General features: G+C 36.8%; 1 protein-coding gene across 6 annotated transcripts; it reads left to right on the top strand.

Moving 5' to 3' along the window:
• Positions 1-1,928: 1,928 nt before the first annotated feature.
• LOC103704236 (cyclase-associated protein 1) lies at positions 1,929-23,955 on the top strand. 6 transcript variants are annotated; one of them, XM_039134119.3, is made up of 11 exons: positions 1,929-2,371; positions 10,042-10,210; positions 10,320-10,384; positions 17,153-17,462; positions 17,559-17,706; positions 17,837-17,946; positions 18,036-18,091; positions 18,198-18,254; positions 19,094-19,237; positions 19,733-19,903; positions 23,014-23,955. In XM_039134119.3, the coding sequence occupies exons 1-11, from the start codon at positions 2,093-2,095 to the stop codon at positions 23,098-23,100; spliced, it is 1,596 nt and encodes a 531-aa protein (XP_038990047.1). In that variant the 5' UTR covers positions 1,929-2,092; the 3' UTR covers positions 23,101-23,955. The 6 variants fall into 6 exon arrangements, 4 of the variants coding, with proteins under 4 accessions (XP_038990047.1, XP_088567395.1, XP_026659311.2 ...); XM_088711269.2 differs by lacking the exon at positions 19,094-19,237 and having other exon boundaries at positions 19,733-19,926; XM_026803510.4 differs by lacking the exon at positions 19,733-19,903 and having other exon boundaries at positions 1,932-2,371.
• The last annotated feature ends 218 nt before the right edge of the window (positions 23,956-24,173 follow it).

Here is a 24,173-nt window from a genome sequence, read left to right as displayed (position 1 = left end):
ACTAGAATGCGAGTCCTCGAAGGCCTCCCTTCCGTGCCACTCGAGATACGAGCACTATGCGTACGAGATTCGCACCATCGAAGACCAAGACACGAGTCCCAGAAGGCTACCTTTTCGTGCCCTCGAGACACGAGTGCCATGCATGCGAGATGCACGACCACTACCAAAAACCTAACCAGAATTAGGCCGAGCACTCCAAGGCACTCTAGGCCGAGTACTCCTAGGCTGAGCCTCCTATCACCAAGCTCCAGATGGCCAAGCCTATGATACTCGAGTCTGTGATAGGGAGCTCCCAAAAGCCGAGCTCCCAAAGGCCAAGGCCAAGTTCTTAGGTCAAGCACCCCAGGCTAGACGCTCAAAGCTTTAACGATTTAGAGAGATCACTCTACTCAGATGTTTTTCATTATATCTTCTCTTGCTATTTCTCACTATTATTCCAAAGTAGGAGATCTGGCTAGAGCTACCTTGATGAGCCTTTCTCTTCTCTTTGTATGCAGATTTGTGACCCTCCATGGTAGATTGGCGCTCCGTCTTCCACCACCATGGACCGAGCAGATTGATCTGTACCCTTTATGTCTCTAGATCATCAAGATATGGTCGGGCACGATTTCGGCATCAACAGTTATAAAAGGGACTTGAGTTTGAAAATCACTTTATCGCGAGTAAGGATTCAACTAATAGGCAAAGCTATCCTACGTTTATATAATTCAAAATTACACATGGGTTTTATTGTTGTAGCGATGCAAATACTTCACAAGGCAAGGCATGTGACTCTATAACATTAAAGTTTTTTAAAAATACTACCATAATCGAGATGCCTTATGAATTTTTGTCAATAAGGGTTACATGCTCACAATGGAAATTTCTTTCACAACACTTTTGAGCATAGAGCTGTCTTTTATTAATCCACCTATCTATGTCAAAAGGAATATAGAAAGTGGAAGACCAATTTTTTTTTTAGCAACATATTTCCTCTTTTGTCTGTTGGTCCCAATTCTAGATTGCTAATGGTGCATTTTGGTAGTGTCGTTAAAAGTTCCTAGATGGTTGTTGCAGGGTCTGCTGTTCACAATAAATCTAGTACCTATTGGAAGCATTTCATTGGTAAATATTTGGTTCCAATGTCCAAGCTAAAGTGTCCTTGGGCAGGTATGCTGTATCCCATTTTTTCTTTAGAGTCGCAGCAATATCCACCAAAAACCACATGACCATGCCATTCTTACCAAAAGAACTATCAAATATAGTAATTTATTTCACGATCAACAAAATTAGTAGTTTAATAATGTTATCACATTATTATAATTTTATGATAAGGTATGTAGTGTTTAGAATATGTATTAATTTTTTTTGCTTGATATATGCAATTTAGTATGTAGTCTAACATTGATTAATTGGAGATTTTCACTATTAAATTAGAAAAATATTGTAAGTTTTATCCAATACATCATCACTTTCCTTCATATACAATTTTTTTTAAGTATTGATGCGCCATTGTATTCAGCAAACACTCCTCGTAAAGATCATCAATATTGTTTTTGATCAACTTCCAAAAAAAAATGCATTCAATAATTCATTAGCACAATATTTATAAGGTGTGTGAGAATTGATTGACGATCCCAATTGAGGGAGTAGTGATAATCACAGCTATTTTAATGAGAATGTAAGCACAATCATTTCCAAACCTTAGTATCCATGATGCTGCTTGCTCTTATTAAATTGTTGGTTAAACATGAAATCAAACAAAAATATGTTTTATTAAATTTAAATTTAAACCTTCATAACCATGAAAGTATAATAATCAATAAAATATTGTTTTTTTCTCTCGAATAAATCATGTGCATGCCTATGACTAGCATGGAAATGAAATAAAGCAAGAACTTGGACACTTCTCTAGTTTCTACGGACGAAGCACACAAAAGTAGGATAAAGTTCATGGGATATCATAGAGCCGCCTGGACGGTGCTCCTTTCTATTTTCGGCAAGTGAATCGCCGAGCCATACGCATCCCGCCTCCTCATCATGAATTAAAGCGAAACCAGAGCCTCCTCATCCCATCCCAACCCCCCGCGCGGCCTGTCTTTTAACCCTACCAATGGAGAAGGAGCTCGTGGAGAGGCTGGAGGCCGCGGTGGCGCGCCTGGAGGTACACGCCGCCGCCGGATCCCGCTCCTCCGTCCCGTCGATCGATCTCGACGGCGCGGCGTTCCTCGATCCGGCGATCTCGGCGTTCGACGACCTGATGTCCGGATCCCTGGCCCGTGTCTCCGCCGCCGCGGGGAAGATCGGCGGGAAGGTCCTTGAAGCGACGAAGATAGTGGAGGAGGCGTTCGCGGTTCAGAAGGACCTCCTCGTCAAGGCCAAGCAATGCGAGGTTGGTTATTTGATCTAGTCGCCTTTTTTGATGATATGTGGCTATGTTATTATATATTTGGAATGCTGGAGCATCTGGTGAGGAAATGGGATTGGAAGCAAGTAGCAAGGGGCATTGAAGAATTCAAACAAGAGAGAAGCTGATTTTTATGATCGATCACTGAACTATCTGCTTTGTTTCGTTTTATTGCGCATTTTTATCGAAAGCCAATACCGAGTAATCACATTGACGTTTGAAATTTGGATCAGCTTGTTAAAATGCAAGTGCATCGAATCATATTAGATACGTTAACCCATGGTAGACTGCAATCGTATACCTTCTTTTGCAATTAGATTCTCGAAATTATGTGCAATTTTTGTTGGATATGTCTTAATTTTACCCAAAATTTTGCGTTCTCATCGGTTTTTGATTTAGGATGACACCATTCACAGTGTAGACGACACATGGACATAGTAAAACTGTAAACTTGTTCTAAAATATTCTGGAATCCTCTATCTCTGCTCAATTCCTAATTGAAGAGATTTTGGTTTATAATCTGTCATCTCATCTTTCATTCACTGATAAGGATTTATAAAGTTGGCTTCAAATAGCTTAGCAAGGCATGATGGTCATACTGCCATAGTAATCCATTGTCTCACTTTTAAGTTATGCTTATTGCAGGTTGGTGTTCGGTTCATTTCAGGATATTTTTCATGTTTTCTTTCTTACTATTTTGTTTTAGTGAAATGGTTTCAGTTGCTGATAATGTAGCATTCATCAGAATGCCTCTTCCTCCTTTTCCTCTCTATTATATGTAGTTGGTTATTAATTCGATCAAGACCTATTGCTCATGTTGCAGATGTTAGCAATAAATCATATAAATAAACAATAAATCTATTAATTCAATTAAAGGAAAATCTTAAAGGGAATAATATACATGCATATTATTCGGCATCCAAATAATTCTATTTCAATGCAAGATAAATCTATTCTAGCACAAAATAAATCTATGCATTTAATAAATTTATATTATAGAATTTCAAATCCTACAAATCTACTAATATTAAATTAAAAATAAAAGTAGAAGAAAGTAGCCTGATTGAAGGCAGGTCGAAGCGCGTAGACGCTGTCCCAAAGAAGTATTTGCCCCTACGTACGGGTCACCCGGCAATCCTTCTCGGAGATACGACGACCCTACAACTTCTTCTTCGGCACGTCTCGGAAGAAGTCAAAGCGAATCCGATCGGACTTGCAGATCCAGCAAAGAACGGAATGAAAAGAACTAAATAAACTGAATAAAAAATGTAAAAACAAAATTTCGAAGTGGCTAAGAGGGAGAAGAATTTTTCCAGAATTTTTTCACTATTTTTCTCAAATTTTTCGTGTACTCAAAGAGATGAAATCAAGGGGTTTAAATAGGAGTTTTTACAGGGGCAATTTGGTCTTTTGCGGACGCGTTTTCAAACGCGTCCGTTTTCAAATGCGTAACGCCCGCTGGGTGTTACCTTTTTCTCAAACGCGCACGCGGCCCGAGATTTTGGCCGCGTGCGCATTTAAGGTTTTTTTTTTTCAACAATCCCCCACAAAAAAAAAAACTTAAATAATTTTAAAATCAAAATAAAATGCTGGATATCTTATATTATGTAATAGGTGTAGGTACCTTTCGGTTTGAACCTTCACTTAGTGACAATTGATTACATCTGTGGAGCCAAGGTGGTCTTAACCTTGAACCTCGGTCCATGGCTCAGATTAAATCAACAACACACATAATATAGCCCGATCTGGGTTCTAAGCGGGTTGCGCTGTTATGGCCATGCGCAGATATCTATCATGTGCTTTTTAGGGAATCGCCCATTTCCCATAATCGCGGCCTCACGACTGCACATATAGGTGAGTCCTAATAAGGAAACTAGCAAGGAAGCTCCTGCCTCTTGGGTCTCGGACTCATTAAGAGTTATACAAACGAACTCATCCTACCGCTTGCTTTTATGAGCACTAGCGCCATAGGGATGAGGAAAACATGAAATAGTGCTCCTCTTAGTCACACTCCGGTTTGTTTCTACCCATTGAACCTTTTAAGGTTGGGTTCCCACCGTGGTGATCTATCTTTATGGGCTAAGCCCCATCCCCCTCGACGACTCTAGAACTACTGTTCTAGACAAGCCTTTAGTAAGCTGATCAGCCAAGTTATTTTCTGATTTAACAAAATTTAAGGCAACAACATTATTTTTCAATTTATATCTTAATGATTTATGACGCACTTTTAAGTGCCTGTTCATTTTTACATTGGCATTTTCTTGGTTGCACTTATCTATTGCAGATTTACAGTCACAATGTAAGGAGACAGGTGGTAAAGGTGACTCATCTACAGGAAGGTCTATTAGTAGATCTCTGAGCCACTCAGCCTCAGTACTAGTAGTGTCTAAAGCTATCAGTTCAGACTCCATGGTACTCCTAGATATTAAGGTTTGTTTGGTGGATTTCCAAGACACAGCAGCACCTCCTAGGAGAAAGACGTATCCTGTGGTGGATTTAACATCTAAGGTATCGCTGATCCAGTTGGCATCACTATAGCCTTCTAGAACAGCAGGAAACCCACTAAAGTGCAAACTATAGGACTTGGTACCCTTAAGATACCTAAGAATTCTCTCTAATGCTGTCCAGTGATCTCTATTTGGATTAATAGTATATCTACTAAGTCTATTTACAGCATATGCTATGTCTGGCCTGGTGTAGTTTGTTAGGAATCCTAGTGAGCCTATGATTTGAGCATATAGGCTTTGAAGGACAGGAGTTCCTAAGTTCTTCTTAAGATGAGTAGAGGGATCAAATGGAGTAGAGACAGGCTGACAATCGGAATAATTAAATTTATTAAGTATCTTGTCAACATAATGACTTTGGGATAACTCAATACTTTTTGCACTTCTAATTATTTTGGTATTTAAAATTAAGTCAGCTTGTCCCAAGTCTTTCATATCAAACTTATGAGTTAAGAATTGTTTTACTTCATCAATTATCTGAAGATCTGTCCCAAAGATCAGTATATCATCTACATAGAGGCACAAGATCACAAATTTGTGTCCAACTCTCTTGTGGTATACACATTCGTCTGTACTATTGATTTTAAATCCAAATGTCAGTATGGTTTCATCAAATTTCAAGTGCCATTGCTTGGGTGCTTGTTTAAGACCATAAAGAGATCTGACTAGTCTGCAAACTTTATTTTCTTGGCCTGGAATTTTAAATCCCTCTGGCTGGTCCATATAAATTTCTTCATTTAAGTCTCCATTTAGAAAAGCTGTCTTAACATCCATCTGATGAATCACTAATTTATGAATGGAGGCTAATGCTATAAGGACTCTAATAGTAGTAATCCTAGCTACAGGTGCATAAACATCAAAGAAATCTACCCCAGGTCTCTGAGTAAAGCCCTTGGCAACTAATCTAGCCTTAAATTTATCTACAGAGCCATCAGGCCTAAGTTTCTTCTTAAAGATCCATTTGCACCCTATAGTTTTACAACCAGGAGGAAGATCAGTCAATTCCCAAGTATGATTTTGGATAATTGACTGCATCTCATTATCCACAGCTTCTCTCCAAAAAGGTGAATCCAAGGATTTCATTGCGTCCTCAAAGGTAGTTGGAGAGTCCTCTATAAGAAAAGTATAGAAGTCATCTCCAAATGTTTTCTCTACCCTGGATCTCTTACTCCTTCTAGGATCTGCTTCTACTTCTACTTCACTTGTCCTTACTTTACTAGAGCTACTAGCTATACCACTATCTACTCTAGTCTTAAGTGGAAAGGTGCCTTCAAAATATGTTGCATCTCTGGCTTCTATGATGGTGTTGTTACTAATATCACTTTCTTCTGAATTTATCACTAGAAATCTATTGGCATTACTATTGGCTGCATAACCTATGAATATGGCATCCACTGTTTTAGGCCCTATTTTCTTTCTCTTAAAATCAGGTATTTTAACTTTTGCCAAGCACCCCCACACTTTCAAATAGCTAAGATTAGGTTTTCTATGTTTCCAAACTTCATATGGTGTTAGATCATTATTTTTAGAGGGAATCCTATTAAGGATATAACAGGCTGAAACAAGAGCTTCCCCCCACAAATTTTCTGGCACTCCTGAGCTTATAAGCATGGAGTTCACCATATCCATTAAAGTCCTATTCTTCCTTTCTGCTACTCCATTTGATTGGGGAGAATAGGGTGCAGTCACTTCATGAATGATTCCATGATCTTCACAAAATTGAGTTATATCATTGGATGTATATTCACCTCCCCGATCTGATCTCAGAATTTTAATTTTCTTTTCTTGTTGGTTCTCAGCTTCGATCTTAAATATTTTAAATTTGCTGAGCACCTCATCCTTGGTTTTAATTAGATAGATATAACAGAATTTGGATAGATCATCTATGAAGGTCACAAAATATTTGTTACCTCCTCTAGAAGTTCTACCAGAGTCACAAACATCACTATGGATCAACTCTAATAGATCTGAATCCCTATTAACGGATTTAAAATGCTTCCTAAGGAGTTTAGCTTCTACACAAATTTGACATTTCTCATGGTTCTTAAGATCACTTTTTGGTATTAGATTTAGGTTCATAAGTTTCTTAATTGAATTATAATTTACATGACCTAATCTACCATGCCAAATAGAAGGAGGTTCTATATTCATAATCAAATGATTTTCATTTATTAAAGGAGCTATTACATTCAACTTGAACAATCCTTCACTAAGGAATCCTTTTCCAATAAACATTACACCATGAGAAATTACAACCTTATTGGACTCAAAAACAAGACGAAAGCCTTGCTGGACAAGCAAGGAACCACTAATGAGATTTCTCCTAACAACTGGAACATGTTGGACGCCGTGCAGGGACAGGACTTTTCCAGATGTAAGCTTTAAGTCCACACGTCCTACTCCTAACACACGCGCCTCCGAGCTGTTTGCCATGATCACAGCTCCTCCACTTGAGATCTGGTAAGAAGAAAACCAGGAGCGATCCGAACAAATATGAATACCAGCTCCGGTATCAATCCACCAATCAAGTGCTTGTAAAGTCATGTTAACTTCAGGAGTGAAGGAAACAGACCTGAAAGCTGTCTCAGAGGAGCTAGCGCCGGAAGTCACCATGTTGACTTGAGCACTGGATGTGTGTGGACCCTTCTTCTTAGATTGAAGAGGTGCAGTTTTCTTATAGAAGCACTGGGGAGACAAATGGTTGGTCCGACCACACACATAACAGAAACGAGCACCACCTTCCTCTTTTTTCTTCTTCTGCTCCTGGGATTGAATAGGCTTCCCATTGTAGTGGTGGTTAGGGTTTCTAGGGTTGTAGGGTTTCTTCTTGAAATTCTTACGGAGGGGTCGGTTCTGATTTTTCTTAAGAGGAGCTTCTACATTATATGCATTATTTTTGGGTCCAGTAGAGGTATTATTTCTGAGCCTATGCTGCTCTTCAATCCTAATGGAGTTTAAGACTTGGGTTAGGGTGAGAACTCCTTGGGTATGGCTCAGGGTCTTGGCAAAATCAGACCAGGAAGTAGGTAGTTTATCTATCAGACAGGCTACCTGGAATGATTCATCCAAATTGGTTCCATTGGCCCTAAGCTGGTGGATCAGGGTTTCAAATTCATGAATTTGGTCATTCATAGGCTTTGAGTCCACCATCCTAAACTTATTGAAATCGGAGGCCTTGAACCTCTTTACCCCAGCATCATCAAGACCATATTTGCTATCTAGGGTGTCCCAGAGTTCTTTGGCACTCTTGGCTGTGTAATAGATATCATACAGCCTCTCAGAAAGAGCACCTAGAATTCTATGGATACAATGATAATCTATCTCATCAGGTGTCCTAGAGGGTGTGCTAGTGGAGGCAGAATGTTCAGTGTTGGAAGAGGTAGTTGGGTTGGACCCATTATCAACTTCGGTCGTACTTTCACCTATGGCTGAGATTAACCCTAATGTGGTGAGCCAGAACCGCATTTGATTCTGCCACCTCCTAAAGTTATGGCCATCAAATTTTTCAGGTTTGGCACTAAGATGGTCACTAGTGTTTGAGGCCATAGGATCAGGGTTACAGAATAGTGACAGAAACCTGATTGAAGGCAAAAAATCTATGTCAAAAGGTTGCACTAATATTTATATTGAACTTTGGATGTCTAATTGATATATTCAAAAAACTAATAGCCAGATCAGCTCCAGATCGGTGGTGGAGCACTAGGCTCACTTAAGTACCAGCCTTTCTTAGGCACGTATGCCTTTTTGACAAGCTTTTCTTAGACACTATTAGTTAGTGGATATAATCACTAGAAATCACACAAATTCAATATTTAAAATAACCTAAATGCAAATTTAAACGAATTAACTAATTTTTGAATTTTTCGTTTGACCTTTCCGAATTAGTAACGATTGATTACTAAATTTAATTCTAGCAAAACAATTATTGTAATTGAAATCTAATTTATCAATTCAATAAATTATATATATTAGAATTGATTTATTTTCTTATTAGAATAATTAATTACTAATTTTGTAGCAAATCAATTATGTAATTAAGATGTCAATTCAATGAATTAAAAGATTTATTTCTTTATTAGAATAATTGATTGAGATCTAATAAGTCAATTCAATGAATTAAAAGATTTATTCCTTTATTAAAATAATTGATTGAGATCTAATAGGTCAATTCAATAGATTAATTATTATGTATCAACCAATTTCCGAATTTCCCGTTTGAATGGGATCTGGAAATTACTCCTTGAGGAGTCCAAATGGAGGTATAATAAACCTCTTGGAGGTTAACCAAATTATTACCTCTTTAGAATAATTTATTATTAATGATGTGCTAGCAAAAACAATTATTGCAATTAAAATCTAATATGCCACAATTGTAATAAAAAAAATTTAATTAATTATATATTACTAACAAAAGCAAATACTTCTTTGGATTGTTAGCAATAAATCATATAAATAAACAATAAATCTATTAATTCAATTAAAGGAAAATCTTAAAGGGAATAATATACATGCATATTATTCGGCATCCAAATAATTCTATTTCAATGCAAGATAAATCTATTCTAGCACAAAATAAATCTATGCATTTAATAAATTTATATTATAGAATTTCAAATCCTACAAATCTACTAATATTAAATTAAAAATAAAAGTAGAAGAAAGTAGCCTGATTGAAGGCAGGTCGAAGCGCGTAGACGCTGTCCCAAAGAAGTATTTGCCCCCACGTACGGGTCACCCGGCAATCCTTCTCGGAGATACGACGACCCTACAACTTCTTTTTCGGCACGTCTCGGAAGAAGTCAAAGCGAATCCGATCGGACTTGCAGATCCAGCAAAGAACGGAATGAAAAGAACTAAATAAACTGAATAAAAAAATGTAAAAACAAAATTTCGAAGTGGCTAAGAGGGAGAAGAATTTTTCCAGAATTTTTTCACTATTTTTCTCAAATTTTTCGTGTACTCAAAGAGATGAAATCAAGGGGTTTAAATAGGAGTTTTTACAGGGGCAATTTGGTCTTTTGCGGACGCGTTTTCAAACGCGTCCGTTTTCAAATGCGTAACGCCCGCTGGGCGTTACCTTTTTCTCAAACGTGCACGCGGCCCGAGATTTTGGCCGCGTGCGCATTTAAGGTTTTTTTTTTTCAACAGCAGAAACCGGACATTATGGGCTTACAAGAGTTTCTGAAACCGCTGAATGAACTGATCCTCAAAGCAAGTGCTTTGACTGAAGGAAGGCGATCTGATTATTTTGACCATTTGAAGGCAGCTGCTGACAGTCTTACTGCTCTGGCATGGATTGCTTACTTAGGAAAAGATTGCGGTTAGTGAATTATGATAATCTTTTTTATTTATTTTTCCTGTTTAATGCATAGTGTTTCTTCCCAAAAGAAGTTCTTTTCATCTTTCTGAATACCCTGGCTTTCTTGAAGGCACGAGTCTTCCAATTGCATATGTTGAAGAAAGCTGGCAGATGACCGAATTCTACAACAACAAGGTACATGCAGCATTCCATATTTAGGTGATCAAATGATTTGATAGTCCATTAGAATGAAAAATAAATTTAAAAAAATGTCGGAGGGTACGTAATGATTCATATTATTTGTTTAAGCTTTTATTGCTTGCTGCAGAAATAGGTAGCTAAAGATATTTTTCTTGTGGCAGTAAATAAAAATTTTAGAAGATTTTTGTGCATTTAGAATCTTGACTGGAGCCTAGTTTACCTTTTGGTGTGCCTAATTTTGCATTCAGTAACCTAAATTCATAATACTTTCTGAGATCTTGGTCATTACCCTGTTATTAAATGTTGTTGACATTAGGATCGTGCCATATATCGTAGAGGGGGCTAAATTGGTTTGATTGCAAACCGGATCGTAGATCATAACATTTTTCTGATTTGCATCAGAAAATCTTAAATATAAGGAAATTGAAAATTGAAATACAAGTCAGCTATAAAGTGGATGGATGGAGAATACCCAGCATATATACAATAAGTCTAATTTCCACCAATTTAGGCCCATATATAGTATTTCTAATGAAACAAATGTTCTTTTTTTTAGTAAGATAAACCAACATTTTGTTTGGTTATTCAAAATGTTATACTATATATAAAGTAATTATCCTTTTATGTAGAATGTTTTAGGATAAACAAAGATAATACTTTAACATATGGCTGTAAAAATACAAAAGCTTGCATCTTATTTTTAACTTTGTGAACTCCTATAATAGACTAACTAATTTTACTCTTTGAGACTAATTAGTGATGAGTAGTTTAAGAACCACATCAAAGACATTATAGAAAATGGAGATATGCATGATTTAATATGTAAATAACATAATGAAATTGGATCCTATATTCCAAACAGATGTATAGTCTACCATATGGATCAAAATCTTGTGATCCTAAATTGATCCTGATCCTAATCCAAGGATTGGATTTGGATCGTTTGGGCCATTTTGTTCCAAATTATGAATTGCAAGATTTAATGAAATGTTGCTATTTGCTATATCTAATATATGTGTGCGTGCTAATTTGCAGTTTATCCTTTTCTATTTAATGAAATGTTGCTATTTGCTATATCTAATATATGTGTGCGTGCTAATTTGCAGTTTATCCTTTTCTTTTTTATTTAAGCTTAACTGAGTGCGTAGTAATAATCATATATGATATTGTATTTTGCAGCATGTTAGTTTTTTCTTAGCTTGGTGATCGGCTGTTTAATTGAGACATCAATTTTTATTTCATTTTGAGATGTTGTGTAGGGTCTTTCTTTATAGCTACTATAGATTGACAGATGAAGCTACACTTTTTGTCTATCCTTCTATATGTTTCTAATGCATATAATTTGATAATGTAGGTATGCATGTGCAGCATTTGTTATATAATATGGGTCAAAAGCTTATTGTAATTAATAAAAAAATGGTATAATTTTATACTTTCCAAAAATTGCTTTATTAGTTTCACCAAACCAGTATCATGAATTATTTTCTTGGCTCACCATCGGTAACTCTGGAAACTCATTTTGAGATATGAGTTCGCTTGTTATTAGTCTTGATTGTTGTTTGCATTGTTGAGATTTGAGTCAGTATCTTCAATGCATGATCATCACCAAATATTTGCTGAAAATTGGACACTTTCACCTGCATATTGATCTAAACATAATTGCTGAAACCTCTGAGCTTGTCTTCTGGTTAAGGGGTGCTGATCTCCCATCTCTGGTATCTTGATGGATAGTCGATTTACGCTCATCTGACGCAGAGTTATTATGTAAAGAACTCTTCCTCTTTTAACTCTTATTAAGAGTCTTAATCATTATCATCTTCATTTTAGGGCTGAGTTACCATTCTATGAATCATCTAAAAAGACATAAAGAATTTCAGTGATGTTATTACCCATGACTAGTTCCCCTTTGTGGACTTTGACTTGACCAAATTTCACTTTTCTTTTTGTAAGAAAGGATGTGATGCCCATCCAAACTCATTTTATAAAGATGGTGAAATGCCAAAATATTAAAAGGAAAAGTGGAAAAAATAAATGGAATAAGGAAAAAAGCAAGGAAGCCAAGGTACTAAAAAAGGCTTTAGCTATGCAACACTGGAATTGGAAATCCTCCAAAGATGAACCAAACCCCTCAATTTGTCAATTTACTTTTGGTTTGCTTAGATACATTCTGAGCTCAAAACATAAAAAGCTTAAGATAGTTAGATAGGTCCTATCTTGGATATTCAGCCTCTAAATGGAAAACTTTGTTGTTCCTTTCCCCCCGGAGGCACTTCTATATCGTAAGACAAGCATATCTGACCTAGTTTTAGGGAAGCTTCAGCTGTCCTACTTCGCCAATCTGACTGTGTTAAGAAAGGTTTTCCTAATCTTCAATCTCTTTCCTAATTCTGATTAAATGAGTTTTGCAAATTGGCAGTGAAGAAGAAGATGCCAACCCAGTCTCCTTATAGTTGCCCCAAAGCACCCAATTGAACAACATTTTATAATTCCTTATATTCTCTTGCATAAGAATATGCTTTTAATGCATAGCCAAGTGATGCTCTTGGCTTTCAGGGGCACAAGGCATCTCCAGAAATGCTTGGAAAGAGGGAAATAATACCACCAAAATTTAGAATCCTATAGAAAGCGGATTAAGAATTTTTGAGGCCATTGTCTTGACAACTAGGGTCTAGGGATCCAAATTCTTCCAACCAAAAATAGTTTTGAGGAAGTACAATGTCAGAGTTGGAATCAATAGAAACTGATTAAGTCATGCACATGTGTGTGTATAATCCTTAACAGGCAAATAACCACCACTTATCTTTCTAGAACATAATTCATTGCCCAATGCTTGACTTGGTTGTCGGCACTACTTGGATCCCTTTCAAGAAGGCTGAGACAAATGGGAAGTGTCGACGAATTTTAGAACAGGATCTTCTATTGTGGTAGTAGGTCATCAAGAAAAGATATTTACAGCATGTAGGTTAGCCTTTAAATGGACTTCAACATTTGCATAGGAGGGCATGATTCATGTCCCAAAGGTTAATCACACCGAGAGTCCCTGGTTTCTGGGCTTGTACATAGTCTTTTGATCGTCAGAGATAGTGTTTGAGAGCCTTTTAACTTGTGCCCTTCTTATGCATCCATGACTTTTATTAGTTAAGAGGCAACAAAGGACATCTAGCAGATAGGCAGGATGAATAAAACTGCATTAACTAATACCAAGCTTGATTATAAAGAAAAGAGACTAAGTCTAAAAAAGCACGATCTTGGTTTCAATTTTGGCAACATGAAATGAGATCCTATTTTGGATATTCTGACAGTTACGATGGTTTTCCTATAGTTTCGGTAGTTTTCATTGAAAATTATAAAGAAATTCAAAGTATTAATTGAAATAAGAAAGTGAAGAGCAATAAAACTACCAAGAATAATAAATTAGACATCATCTCAGAATGTATTATATTGGTTAAGACATTTAGATATATTGCTTCTCAATTTTCACATTGAAACAATATTATTTTTGAAAAATAAAGTGCTTGAAACTCATGTTTAAAGAGTGAACTGTGTCATCAACAAGCAAGGACATGATAAGAGAAATGCCTATGAAATTTGAGATCTTGAATAGCTCACAAGAAATGCCTCTAAATATCTTGGAAATCTACATCTAATTGCTTCCAAATGTTCTCAGAATTTGTAAAATTTAAATTTGGTCCTGAAAAATGCTTCCTAACATTTTGGGAAATGAAGAAATGCAAATAATTAGAATAAACAACCTACGTAGTTTCAAATGGGATTTGTGTTGAAATCAAAATTTTCGGTTTCATTTCCAAAGTTTCAATCTGAACTTTAAACTGGAGGCTAGCTTTCTAGTTGGCATGTATCTTGTAGATTCTAGCGAGCATGGTATTAATCCTGTGAACGTAGAGAATGAAGGGCATGCTCAAGTATGAGAAGGGTAACTCTTCCACTATGCAAGTAAGAATCCTTTCAAATATGCCTCTTCACATTCTTTAAGAGATTAACTGGGAGCTGAAGCTCTTTGGGATGTTAATCTGCAGTAACAAGAATATTTTGAATGCATGATGAATATGAGGTGTTAGATTTCTGAAGTCAACACAAAGGAGCAGGGTATCTGGAAGTTGACAAACCCAAAGAGCTCGAGTCTGCACCTGGACCAAGAAGAGTGGAATGGCCGATGATAGGCGGATTGAAAGTCAGTGGCGCTCTTGAGTCAATGAAAAGGCCATGCTGAAGAACCCACATGAGGGTGCGATTGGGTGATATTCCTTGCCCCTTGTATGCTATATGCTCTGGTGGAGCACTAGCAGCTTCAACCTTTCTTTGCTACTCGTGTGTGTATGGTTATACCTACCAAAGGAAGTATGTGTCTACTTGAAGTCTAGCTTCATTTATGGGTACTAGAAAACTGTTGACTTGCTAGCCTTCCCCTTTCCTCTATTGGTGACTTCGACCGAAGATGGGTTTTAGGAAGATGAGTGGAGTCTTTCCACTAGCTAATCATTCCTCCAGGGAAGCCTATTAGCCTCTTTTTTTTAATAATACCGAGTTGGGCTCTCCTCCTACCAGTATCGAATAGAACATGTAGAACAAAATCTCCATGTAAAACCAGCTAGACTTAGATCGAAAAAATTGTATGGATTTTATGAAAACATGTGCTATGGCTCGAATCTGTAGTCAATCCTATTACCGATAGGAGCACTTGTCAATTGAATCCAATCTTTCCCATTATTTTACTATCCATAATAGTGCGAAAAGAATGTCTAGTACAAGTTGCTCAAGAATAGTGGCATTGAGTTTCTCAACCCTTTACCTTTTAGGATTAATTATTTCTATTCTCAATGGGGCTAGGAAGGGATATAAATTAGCAGTAGAATGTCACCTTGATGTGATGGAAGTCATCAGGTCGAGCTAGATTATCCCTAAACCCAATGTCAATTTTTCTATTTTGACGTTTAGTTCTTTATGAGCAGCTTTCTTTAGGATCCCACCATGAACATCAACAATAGACTCTTAACAAAACAAACATTTATCCATCTAATCCAATAATTTCTGAAGTCTCTATCGCCCATCACGTTGTTAAGGGAGTTCTAATTTGAACCTATCAAAAACTTTATCAAAGTCTAGGACACCATACACTTTTTATCACTTGCATCATGTGATGACTTCATGGGCAAAAGATAATCTATTTAAGATAGATTTGCCTCTAATAGGTGCAAACACCTCTTAATCTACGAGATATAAGATCCTTTTACAGGCTAAGAATTTATTAACTTTTTTTAAAAATGCTTTTAGGTAAGCTTATGGGTCAAGACTCCAAGTTTGCCTTGTTATTCTTGGAAGTCAAGATGATGTGTAAATAATTTAGTCTACTAGATTGACCCTTATCTAATAAAAATTACCAGGATGTTTATAAAGGTCAGCCTTCACCACCTCCCAAAAGGATTGGATGAGAGTCGAGGCCAGGAGTTCTATCTCCCTTTGTCTTTCTGATTTCGTCCTTAGAGAATCTTCGATCGAATAGATACATCAAAAATAATGAATCTTTCCCTAGATCAAACAAGCAAACTAAAGATTCCTCCCTGAAATTGAACAACTTTCTTTTTTTTTTTTTTGTAGGACTCAAAAAAGATTTAAGCAATTGCATTTTACTTACTATTTTGAACCATGTTAACCATTAAGCATGGAATGAAGCTGACTTGTCTTCTTTAGTTTCTAATTTTGTGGAAGAATACTGTACTCCCATCTCCTTCCATTTTTACCTCTTTAGCACCATATAACTTCAAGACAAGTACATGGTCCACTTTGCTCACTCCACCACATGACTAGGTTGATGATATTCCTCCATTACATTACGAAATATAGTTGCCCATGTTTCTACCAGAGTATGGCAAACATCTTTTTTCATCTTTTCACTTGTCCACCAACTTCCTCCATTGTGATTGCCACCATGCTAGTCAAGTCCTAGCGCCATGACATGTCTCTAGGTGATGAAACATGTCTAGATATCATTGTAACCCATCGCCTGGTATTTAAATTGAAAATTTGTTTCACTAGGCTCTTTTATTATGCATTTATTCTTGGTGAGGATGGGTATAGAGTTCAGAGAAACTGCTTGCATTGTTTTTAAAAATCAGGCCATGCGCTCACCTAGGTGCCTGCTCTAGGCAGCTTGAGCCACTAGGCAGCTCGCCTAGGCTTTGGTGGGCTGCCATGAGGTGGGCACCTGGCTGCGTGCCTGCATAAAGCACATCTTTTAGGTGGGCACCTGGATGCTTACTGGGCAGGTGGGGATTTCAAAAAATGGGTTAGGTACCCATCACCCAGGTACCTGATCATAATGATTTTAACCCCTTCATTTTCCCCTTTTATACTATTCTCATTTGACCGCATTGCTAATGTTCTCCCATAAGCTTAAACACTAGACAGGTAAACCCTCCTAATGGACATGAGTTGTGGGTTGGAGATTGGTAGTCCTGAATATTGAAAAATTCTACAAGAAAAATTGCTGGCATGTTGAACCTTTTTAAAATTATTTTGGAGTATGCAATTGTATTGAATGCTAATACTCCCTCCTTGTGTATATTCATTTTATTTGTCATTTAGTTCTAGCTTTTTATAGCCTCCTTTGAATTTGGTCGTATTGCAATGTTTTGCACTTGAAATCCTGGATTTCCAACTGAGTAATTCGACGAAAGGTACGTAGAATTGTGCCAAGTATACTAGTTCATAAACCACTGAATAACTTCCATCTTTCAAATTTAGGTCCTTGTGGAGTACAGAAATAAAGACCCAGACCATGTAGAATGGGCAAAAGCGCTGAAGGAGCTTTATCTGCCTGGATTACGGGACTATGTTAAGGTTTTTTATCCTTTGGGCCCTGTTTGGGGTCCTGCAGGAAGTGCTGCACCTTCATCTGCTCCTTCCACTTCAAAAGCTCCCCTGGCAAAGGCCCCTGCCCCTCCACCTCCTCCCTCAACATCTCTTTTCAGTTCCGAGAATGAACCATTGCAACCTAAACAAGGGATGTCAGCTGTTTTTCAGGAGATCAAGTCTGGCAAGACTATGACTGCAGGTATCCATCCTTGTTTCCTATAAAAATAATGGATCACAGTTCCGTTTTTCATTTTGGGGGCAACTGATGAATGTAATCTGGAGTCCTGCTCCGCAGGTTTGAGGAAGGTTACTGATGACATGAAGACCAAGAATCGAACTGATAGAACTGTTGATGTCGGTACAACTGAAAAAGATTCTCGTGCCAGTTCCTTTTCCTTTTCTAAAACAGGACCCCCAAAATTGGAGCTTCAAATGGGTCGCAAGTATGAATAATTTAACCTTTCTTTCTAATATAAATTTTATTTATTCATGTATTTGAAATTTGGGCTTGCTTTTCCTTATCTTGATGAGTATATATTTTGCAACTTCATTTTTTTGTACATCTTTTGGCAGATGGGCAATTGAAAATCAGATTGGAAGGAAGGACTTGGTAATTGTTGACTGTGATTCAAAGCAGTCTGTGTATTTATTTGGGTGCAAGGATTCTGTTTTACAAGTCAAAGGTAATCTCAAGCTTTACGGTTTAAAAATCTGCGTATTCATTTTTGTTGTTTCTAGTCTTGAATGGGATCATATGATTCACATTGTGCAGGAAAAATGAACAATATAACTGTTGATAAGTGCACTAAAATGGGAATTGTGTTTACGGTCAGTTCGTACATATTCATTTTGCAAATGACTTGTTATAGCATGCTTCTACGTTATAAATCATGTTATAACGTAGTAACACATGCTATTCATGATTTTGACTCAGGATGTGGTAGCAGCTTGTGAGATTGTGAACTGCAATGGTGTTGAGGTGCAATGTCAGGTATCTCCCTGTTCTGATTTGGAATCTAGAATTGAAAAAGAGCTAAGGAATCTATATTTGCGGGAATCCGTTATTTGAGGTATCCACAATTAAGAAAATAATTGCCATATAGCATATGAGCCATCTGGATTTTTCGCTAGTTTTGACCAAAGGTTGAGCTGAAAAGGTATTCTATTGATTTTTTTTTCCTGAAGCATTTGATCTCCTTGTTTCACCTTGTGAAAGGAGTGAAATGTTTCACACAGCTGTTCTGTTCTTCAACAGTACTTTTTAGCCCTTGTCTTTCTCTCCAAAGACTTTATTCAAGGCCAAACTCAGCACACACATTCAATCCAGCACCCTTTAAGTGGAGTCTCTGTAGCTTGTGCATTATAGGACTGCGACCACAGCTCCAATATAGGTGTCTAGGAATTGTTCCAAGTATTCTGAGGAAGAAAATGACTCCACAAAGTTCAGGTGTTTAAGGACTTAGGGTTAGAATATGGAGATATGTTTCATGGAAGAAAGGGAACAAGATATATAGCAAAGAAGTTTGTTTTTCCCCCTTGTGTGCTAATTTTTATCATACAGTGTACAAAATGGTTAGCCTCGTAAAACATATTAAACTTTCTAAACTAATCTAAGCTAGTCAATCAATAACTGGATAGTGAATGAATATTATGGGGATATATATGCAATGAGTGAGTCATGTCAAGCCCGGTTGAATTGGTCATCCAATGATCCAGTCCCAGTATTTAAAAGAAACATTTCTTCACACAGTATCCACAGTTTAGACGTCTTTGTATCTTGTCATATTTTGCTTCATATAAATTGTTGCAATTGTCATCATATACGTGCAGGGTTCAGCATCAACAATATCAATAGACAACACATCAGGCTGCCAGTTGTACCTAAGCAAAGATTCATTGGAGGCTTCTATAACAACAGCTAAATCAAGTGAAATTAATGTAATGATTCCTGGTGCAGGCCCTGATGATGACTGGGTAAGACCTTACATTTATTTTTCAATTTTTACTCCTTTTTTGTCAGATAATAGAAAACTTCTTTTTATTTAAGAATGGGTTTGATTGGAAATCATGATGTCTCCTTTGAATATGATTACATTATTGGCAATTAGACATATGCTTAGTTTCTGAAAAATCAAATTGGCAGTCAAATTACATATGCATTACATCTCCTTGCAATGCTGAATTCAATCTTCATAAAACATAATAATTGGAAATTCCCAAAAGAGAAAAAAAAGCCATTTGGTGATATGCTGTTGGATGATAGCAAGTCTTGCCCTTTTCTTTACCGGTTCAGCAGAACTTTATTTGATATTTTACGTATGAGTGCATCTGACCTGAGTGGAATTAAATTTCTTGCTTATCTTCTTTGTAGATTATGCAGTTCATAACATTGTTTTCTCCCCTTGGAGGCTTGGTTTCTTTTGTTTATAATATTGACTTCCTAAGCTGCATTTATGGATGTTGTATTAGGGTTTGGGTTGTATTTTTCGTGCGAAAGAAGGATTATCTTCTTTTGCGGCATCATCCATTGGATCGCACCCCACACAGATCTCAAAGGATTCCGAGCACCCTCATTCATCAGGATGCATGGATCTCGAACTGATGATTGCGCAATCCATCGGCGGATTTGCACGAAGGAAGGTGAATCCTTCTTCAGCTCGAAAGTACAACCCCTACCCGTTGAATTAGTGGCAAATCATTACAATTTTATATTTTTTAATCTTGTTGTAACTAATTATTGTTGAAACAAGATTTACGAGTGAACCTATGACATAATTCAAGGATGCTGTTTATGTGATGTTACCATAAGCAAGTCTTGTGGTCCTTATTTCATCAATATAGCATTGACCATGAGAAAGAGTTGGTCTAATCAAGTTCTCAAAGTTTGAAAGATTTTACCTCAAAACAATTGTTCTCTATTGTGGAAATTTGGCTTACTGCCAGATCAGGGTGGTTTGGATGATTTTCTTTTAATGAACAGAACGTTTCGTTTGGTCATGCATGTGGGAATGGGTGTGACTATTGGGGAATGAAGGATCAAGGTTCTACATGGAAGGGAAGATGAAACCAGCATTTGGTGGAGGAAAACATTCTGAAACAAGCTTCTATATTTCGAAGTAGAATTTGGAACAAATTTTTTATTTAGCTCTACAAGAATGCTTGATCAGTTCCATTTATCTTTTGGATTGCAGGCAGCACAAATCCACAACACATATTCACATTCCTCTCTGAAAAATAACAAAATAGCAAAAACTATTTCTTTCTTAGTTCTATTCTTAAATTTTGCTTCCTAATCACATCACTAATTGAAGGTATTTTAAACATGTCAAAAGATTTCAGTGCGGGTAGGACTTGTTTAAGCTGAAGTATACTCCTCAAGCCCATCCTCGTTAACATACCTAGTGTCTGGTCCTGTAGCCCCTTACTCAAGCCAGACAGGCTGACTCTCATCCAAAAATGGACTTTCATCGCCGCCTCTTCATGGAGAACAAGTTATCATCTGACTTCTGCTTACAAAAATGCAAGTTATACATGTGCTTTCTCAAAAAGCTGCGATCTATGAATGGCTAATTCACTTTATTATTAGGCATTCCTGTAGGTAGGAAATGGATGTTTCCATTCTTACCATTTTGAATGCTCACAGTAGAACCTACAAGAGATTAATTAAATAGGATATGGTATAAGAAATCAATGGGTCAGTTGTATCGCCTGTCTCTAAACCCTAGACAGATCTCAAGTCGAACCTGTGTGAGGACCCAAGTCATTACTAAGGCCTAAAAAATTACAACCATTATGTATTGGAGATAACAGCCATAATGTATTGGAGATGGCAGACATTATTAGATATTTTAAACGTGTATAGTGGTTTTTACATGATAATCGATATTTAGCTGTTGTTCCATTATAACAAGCATTGTTAATGGGGATAATGGCCATTATTGGACATTTTTAGCTTTTCACCCCAACAAATCAATATTATTATATTCTGATCTTCATGCCAGTTGAACAAATATTTTTTTTATTCCATGAGCAGTGACTTAAAACAAATAATATCATCTTTTTCCCACTTCTATTTGCCTGTTTCTTATTTCCTGTTCTAACCGCCGGCAAAAGCTTGTAAGTTGTAATAACCCCCAATGTCTTAATTTCTAATAAGCCTGGTCCAAGACTAAACTGGATGGATAAAAGGCACTATTTTTGTTTGGAATTTTTTACATGAATACCCTCCTAAATATTGGATTTTGCTTGAATACCTTTCCAAAATTGATATTTGTATGTATACTCTCGTAAAACACTCGTTTTGCTATTCTACCTTTTTTTAACCATTTCAAATTAAAATGACTAAAATACCCTTAATAGGTAGACGTGCAAATAGAAATATTTAGAAGAGTATACAAGCAAATAGCAACTTTGGAAGTGTATTTATGCAAAAAACTCTTTTTTTGGATTAAAGTGGGTGGTTTGTTCAGGCACAACCCCAACCTTATACCGGGTTACTAAATTAAAGGTAGTCCTCACACTCTCAACCAGAAAAAAGTAAAGATAGGTTATCAGAATTAAGACCCATCCATTAAAAAAAATAAAAGCACACACAAACCAAGCTCAAAGAAACAATCAGGTACTACCAGCATTTAGCTGGGCTTTGACGTCACTTTCTTTATTTTATTTTAATAAACAAAAAATAAAAATTTTGTTGCTATTTTTAAATTTTCAATATATATATATATGTATATATTAAAGAAATACAGTGATGGCGGTAGAAATGGTGGTAGCTAGAGCGAAATCAGCTAAAATGATGGTGATGGTGGCAAGTCGGATGATGGTACAGAGAAGATGACGACAATCTAAGATAATGGTATGGAGGAGATAATGATAGTGTCGGAAATGGCAATGGTGGTGACAACTATGGCGAACACCAACAATATAACTGGCGCAATGATGATGGCAGCGACAATATGGTAGAAACAGTGACGGCAACAATAATAGCGATGACAGAGTCACTGTAATATCGAAATAAACTCATGGATATTACTTTTAGAGCATTTATTTTTTCAAAATGCACTAGAACTCCAAATTTTCTTATGTTCCATATTTAAAGCGTTAAATATGACCTTGTGGAGCTTACTGTGGGTGCTCCTAATGGGCGGGGGGAGGGCAAGGAAAAAAAGTAGAGGGTCACCTAATTGCCATTTTAAGAACACCACACACATCCCCTGACAAGGAAAAAAAATAGTAACAGTGACACTTGAACGAACATGAACTTTATTTTATCGGGATCTCGCAAGCACTATTCGCGATCGTGAACGTCCGCGTGATCGCGATCACGATAGCAGAAAAAAAAGACAGGGGCAATAGCATAATTTTAAAATTTTATTTTATTTTTAATTAATATAAATATGATTTTTCTTAACATCGTTAGAACAACCGTTATATTAGAGACATTTCTACAATAATAGAGTTTTACAAGGGTATACATGCAAATATCAATTTGGAAGTGTATTCATGCAAAATCCGATATTTAGATGGATATCCATACAAAAAACTCTTAGTAGAAAGTGGAAGTTTCAGAGGCAGCTCATTATTTGGTTATATCATCTTTATTAAAATCTTTCCCATTATTTGCCTTGATATCAAAGAAAGTCATATTTTGTTGCCATCTCTGCATCAGAGAAGTTCAGCAGTAGTTGTAGAAAATAATGGATAGAATGCTTTGCAACTTACCTGAAATTTTTTTCTTTTGATGATTGTAGGCGGAGCATGCATTGCCACAGCAGTATGTCCACGCTTTCAAGGATGGCCAGTTCACTACATCTCCGGTCTCTCACTCTGCTGGGTAACTGTGCTTATTACCAACATTACCCCTTTATATATGTCTCATAGCATTATTACATGGAGGAGAGAAATAAGACCAAGAGTCTTCTTAATGGGTTTTGCAAGTCTGCATTTCAGTTAATTCTGCAGCTAAGCAGCCCTTTTTTTATTCCCTCTTCTTTTCTGTGGATCTGTTATTTTTGCCGTTTTGTGATTTATTTGGTTTGAAGAGATGCAGAGCTTCTCTTTTGTTGGTGTTCAGCTATTAATTTGATCAATGAGTTTTCTTCGTGGATTTTTAATCTACATTTTTGCAATGGATTTTGCATATTATTATCCCTGCTGTACTGCACAACATTCTCTCATGCAAAGCTCCTGCTTATCTATGTTTATACTGTTATATAATGAAAGCTCCCCAGTTCTATATGAGGCCACTTGTTTTGATAAACAAGTGAGATGGGCCCATCTCATGATTCTTACATTTATTGTGATGGATGTATTAGCAGTCAATGGCATGCCTATGGTTCTGTCTAGTGATCAAATTAACAAGCCGTATGTATAGACAGTTGTATGAACATTATGATTCTTGTATTGATACATAACATCAAATAGGCTTTGGGAACTCTCTCTTCAACCGCAGGAATGATCCAATGGTATTGAATCATTTGGTCTGATAGATCCATCATCGATCATGCTCTAACTATTAATGACTGATTAACTGGAAGCTTTTGCCCTTTTTTTAAGCCACAACTCCAAGCATTCGTCTCTCTCCCTCTTGTGGTTTGGGATCAATCACTGGGATCTTTCAATAGATAAATAATTTGCTGCTACAATAGATTCAACTCTGCTGTCATCTTTCCTTTGTCAATGAAGAATATGAGGTGTCATGTCTCGTGACACATGCTATGATCTAATTGGATAGGGCCCAGTATTTACGCCAATTGCAAGACCTGAGGTTCTTTTCAAGCTTCTATAGCGCAACTTGCCTTCAGTTTATGTAGTCATCAGATGACATATCATCAGTCAAGGTTGTTGGAAATTATTGGGCTATGCTGGCCCACTGAATTAGCTTCTTAAGGGTCCACTTAGGGTCCTACCC

Source organism: Phoenix dactylifera, chromosome 15 (genome assembly GCF_051530095.1).
Source record: "Phoenix dactylifera cultivar Ajwa chromosome 15, Ajwa_hap1_PhDact_Kaust_v1.1, whole genome shotgun sequence".
Classification (NCBI taxonomy): Eukaryota; Viridiplantae; Streptophyta; class Magnoliopsida; order Arecales; family Arecaceae; genus Phoenix; species Phoenix dactylifera.
The sequence above is the reverse complement of the archived record's forward strand: the minus strand, read 5'-3'. Positions and strand labels throughout refer to the sequence as shown.

What these genes read in the sequence shown, in the direction of transcription:
- LOC103704236 (XM_039134119.3), top strand. Translation starts at nt 2,093, where the DNA reads ATGGAGAAGGAGCTCGTGGAGAGGCTGGAGGCCGCGGTGGCGCGCCTG. An exon ending in AAATGGGAATTGTGTTTACG is followed by an intron (nt 18,092 to 18,197) that starts GTCAGTTCGTAC and finishes ATTTTGACTCAG; the next exon opens with GATGTGGTAGCAGCTTGTGA. An exon ending in CAGGCCCTGATGATGACTGG is followed by an intron (nt 19,238 to 19,732) that starts GTAAGACCTTAC and finishes ATGTTGTATTAG; the next exon opens with GGTTTGGGTTGTATTTTTCG.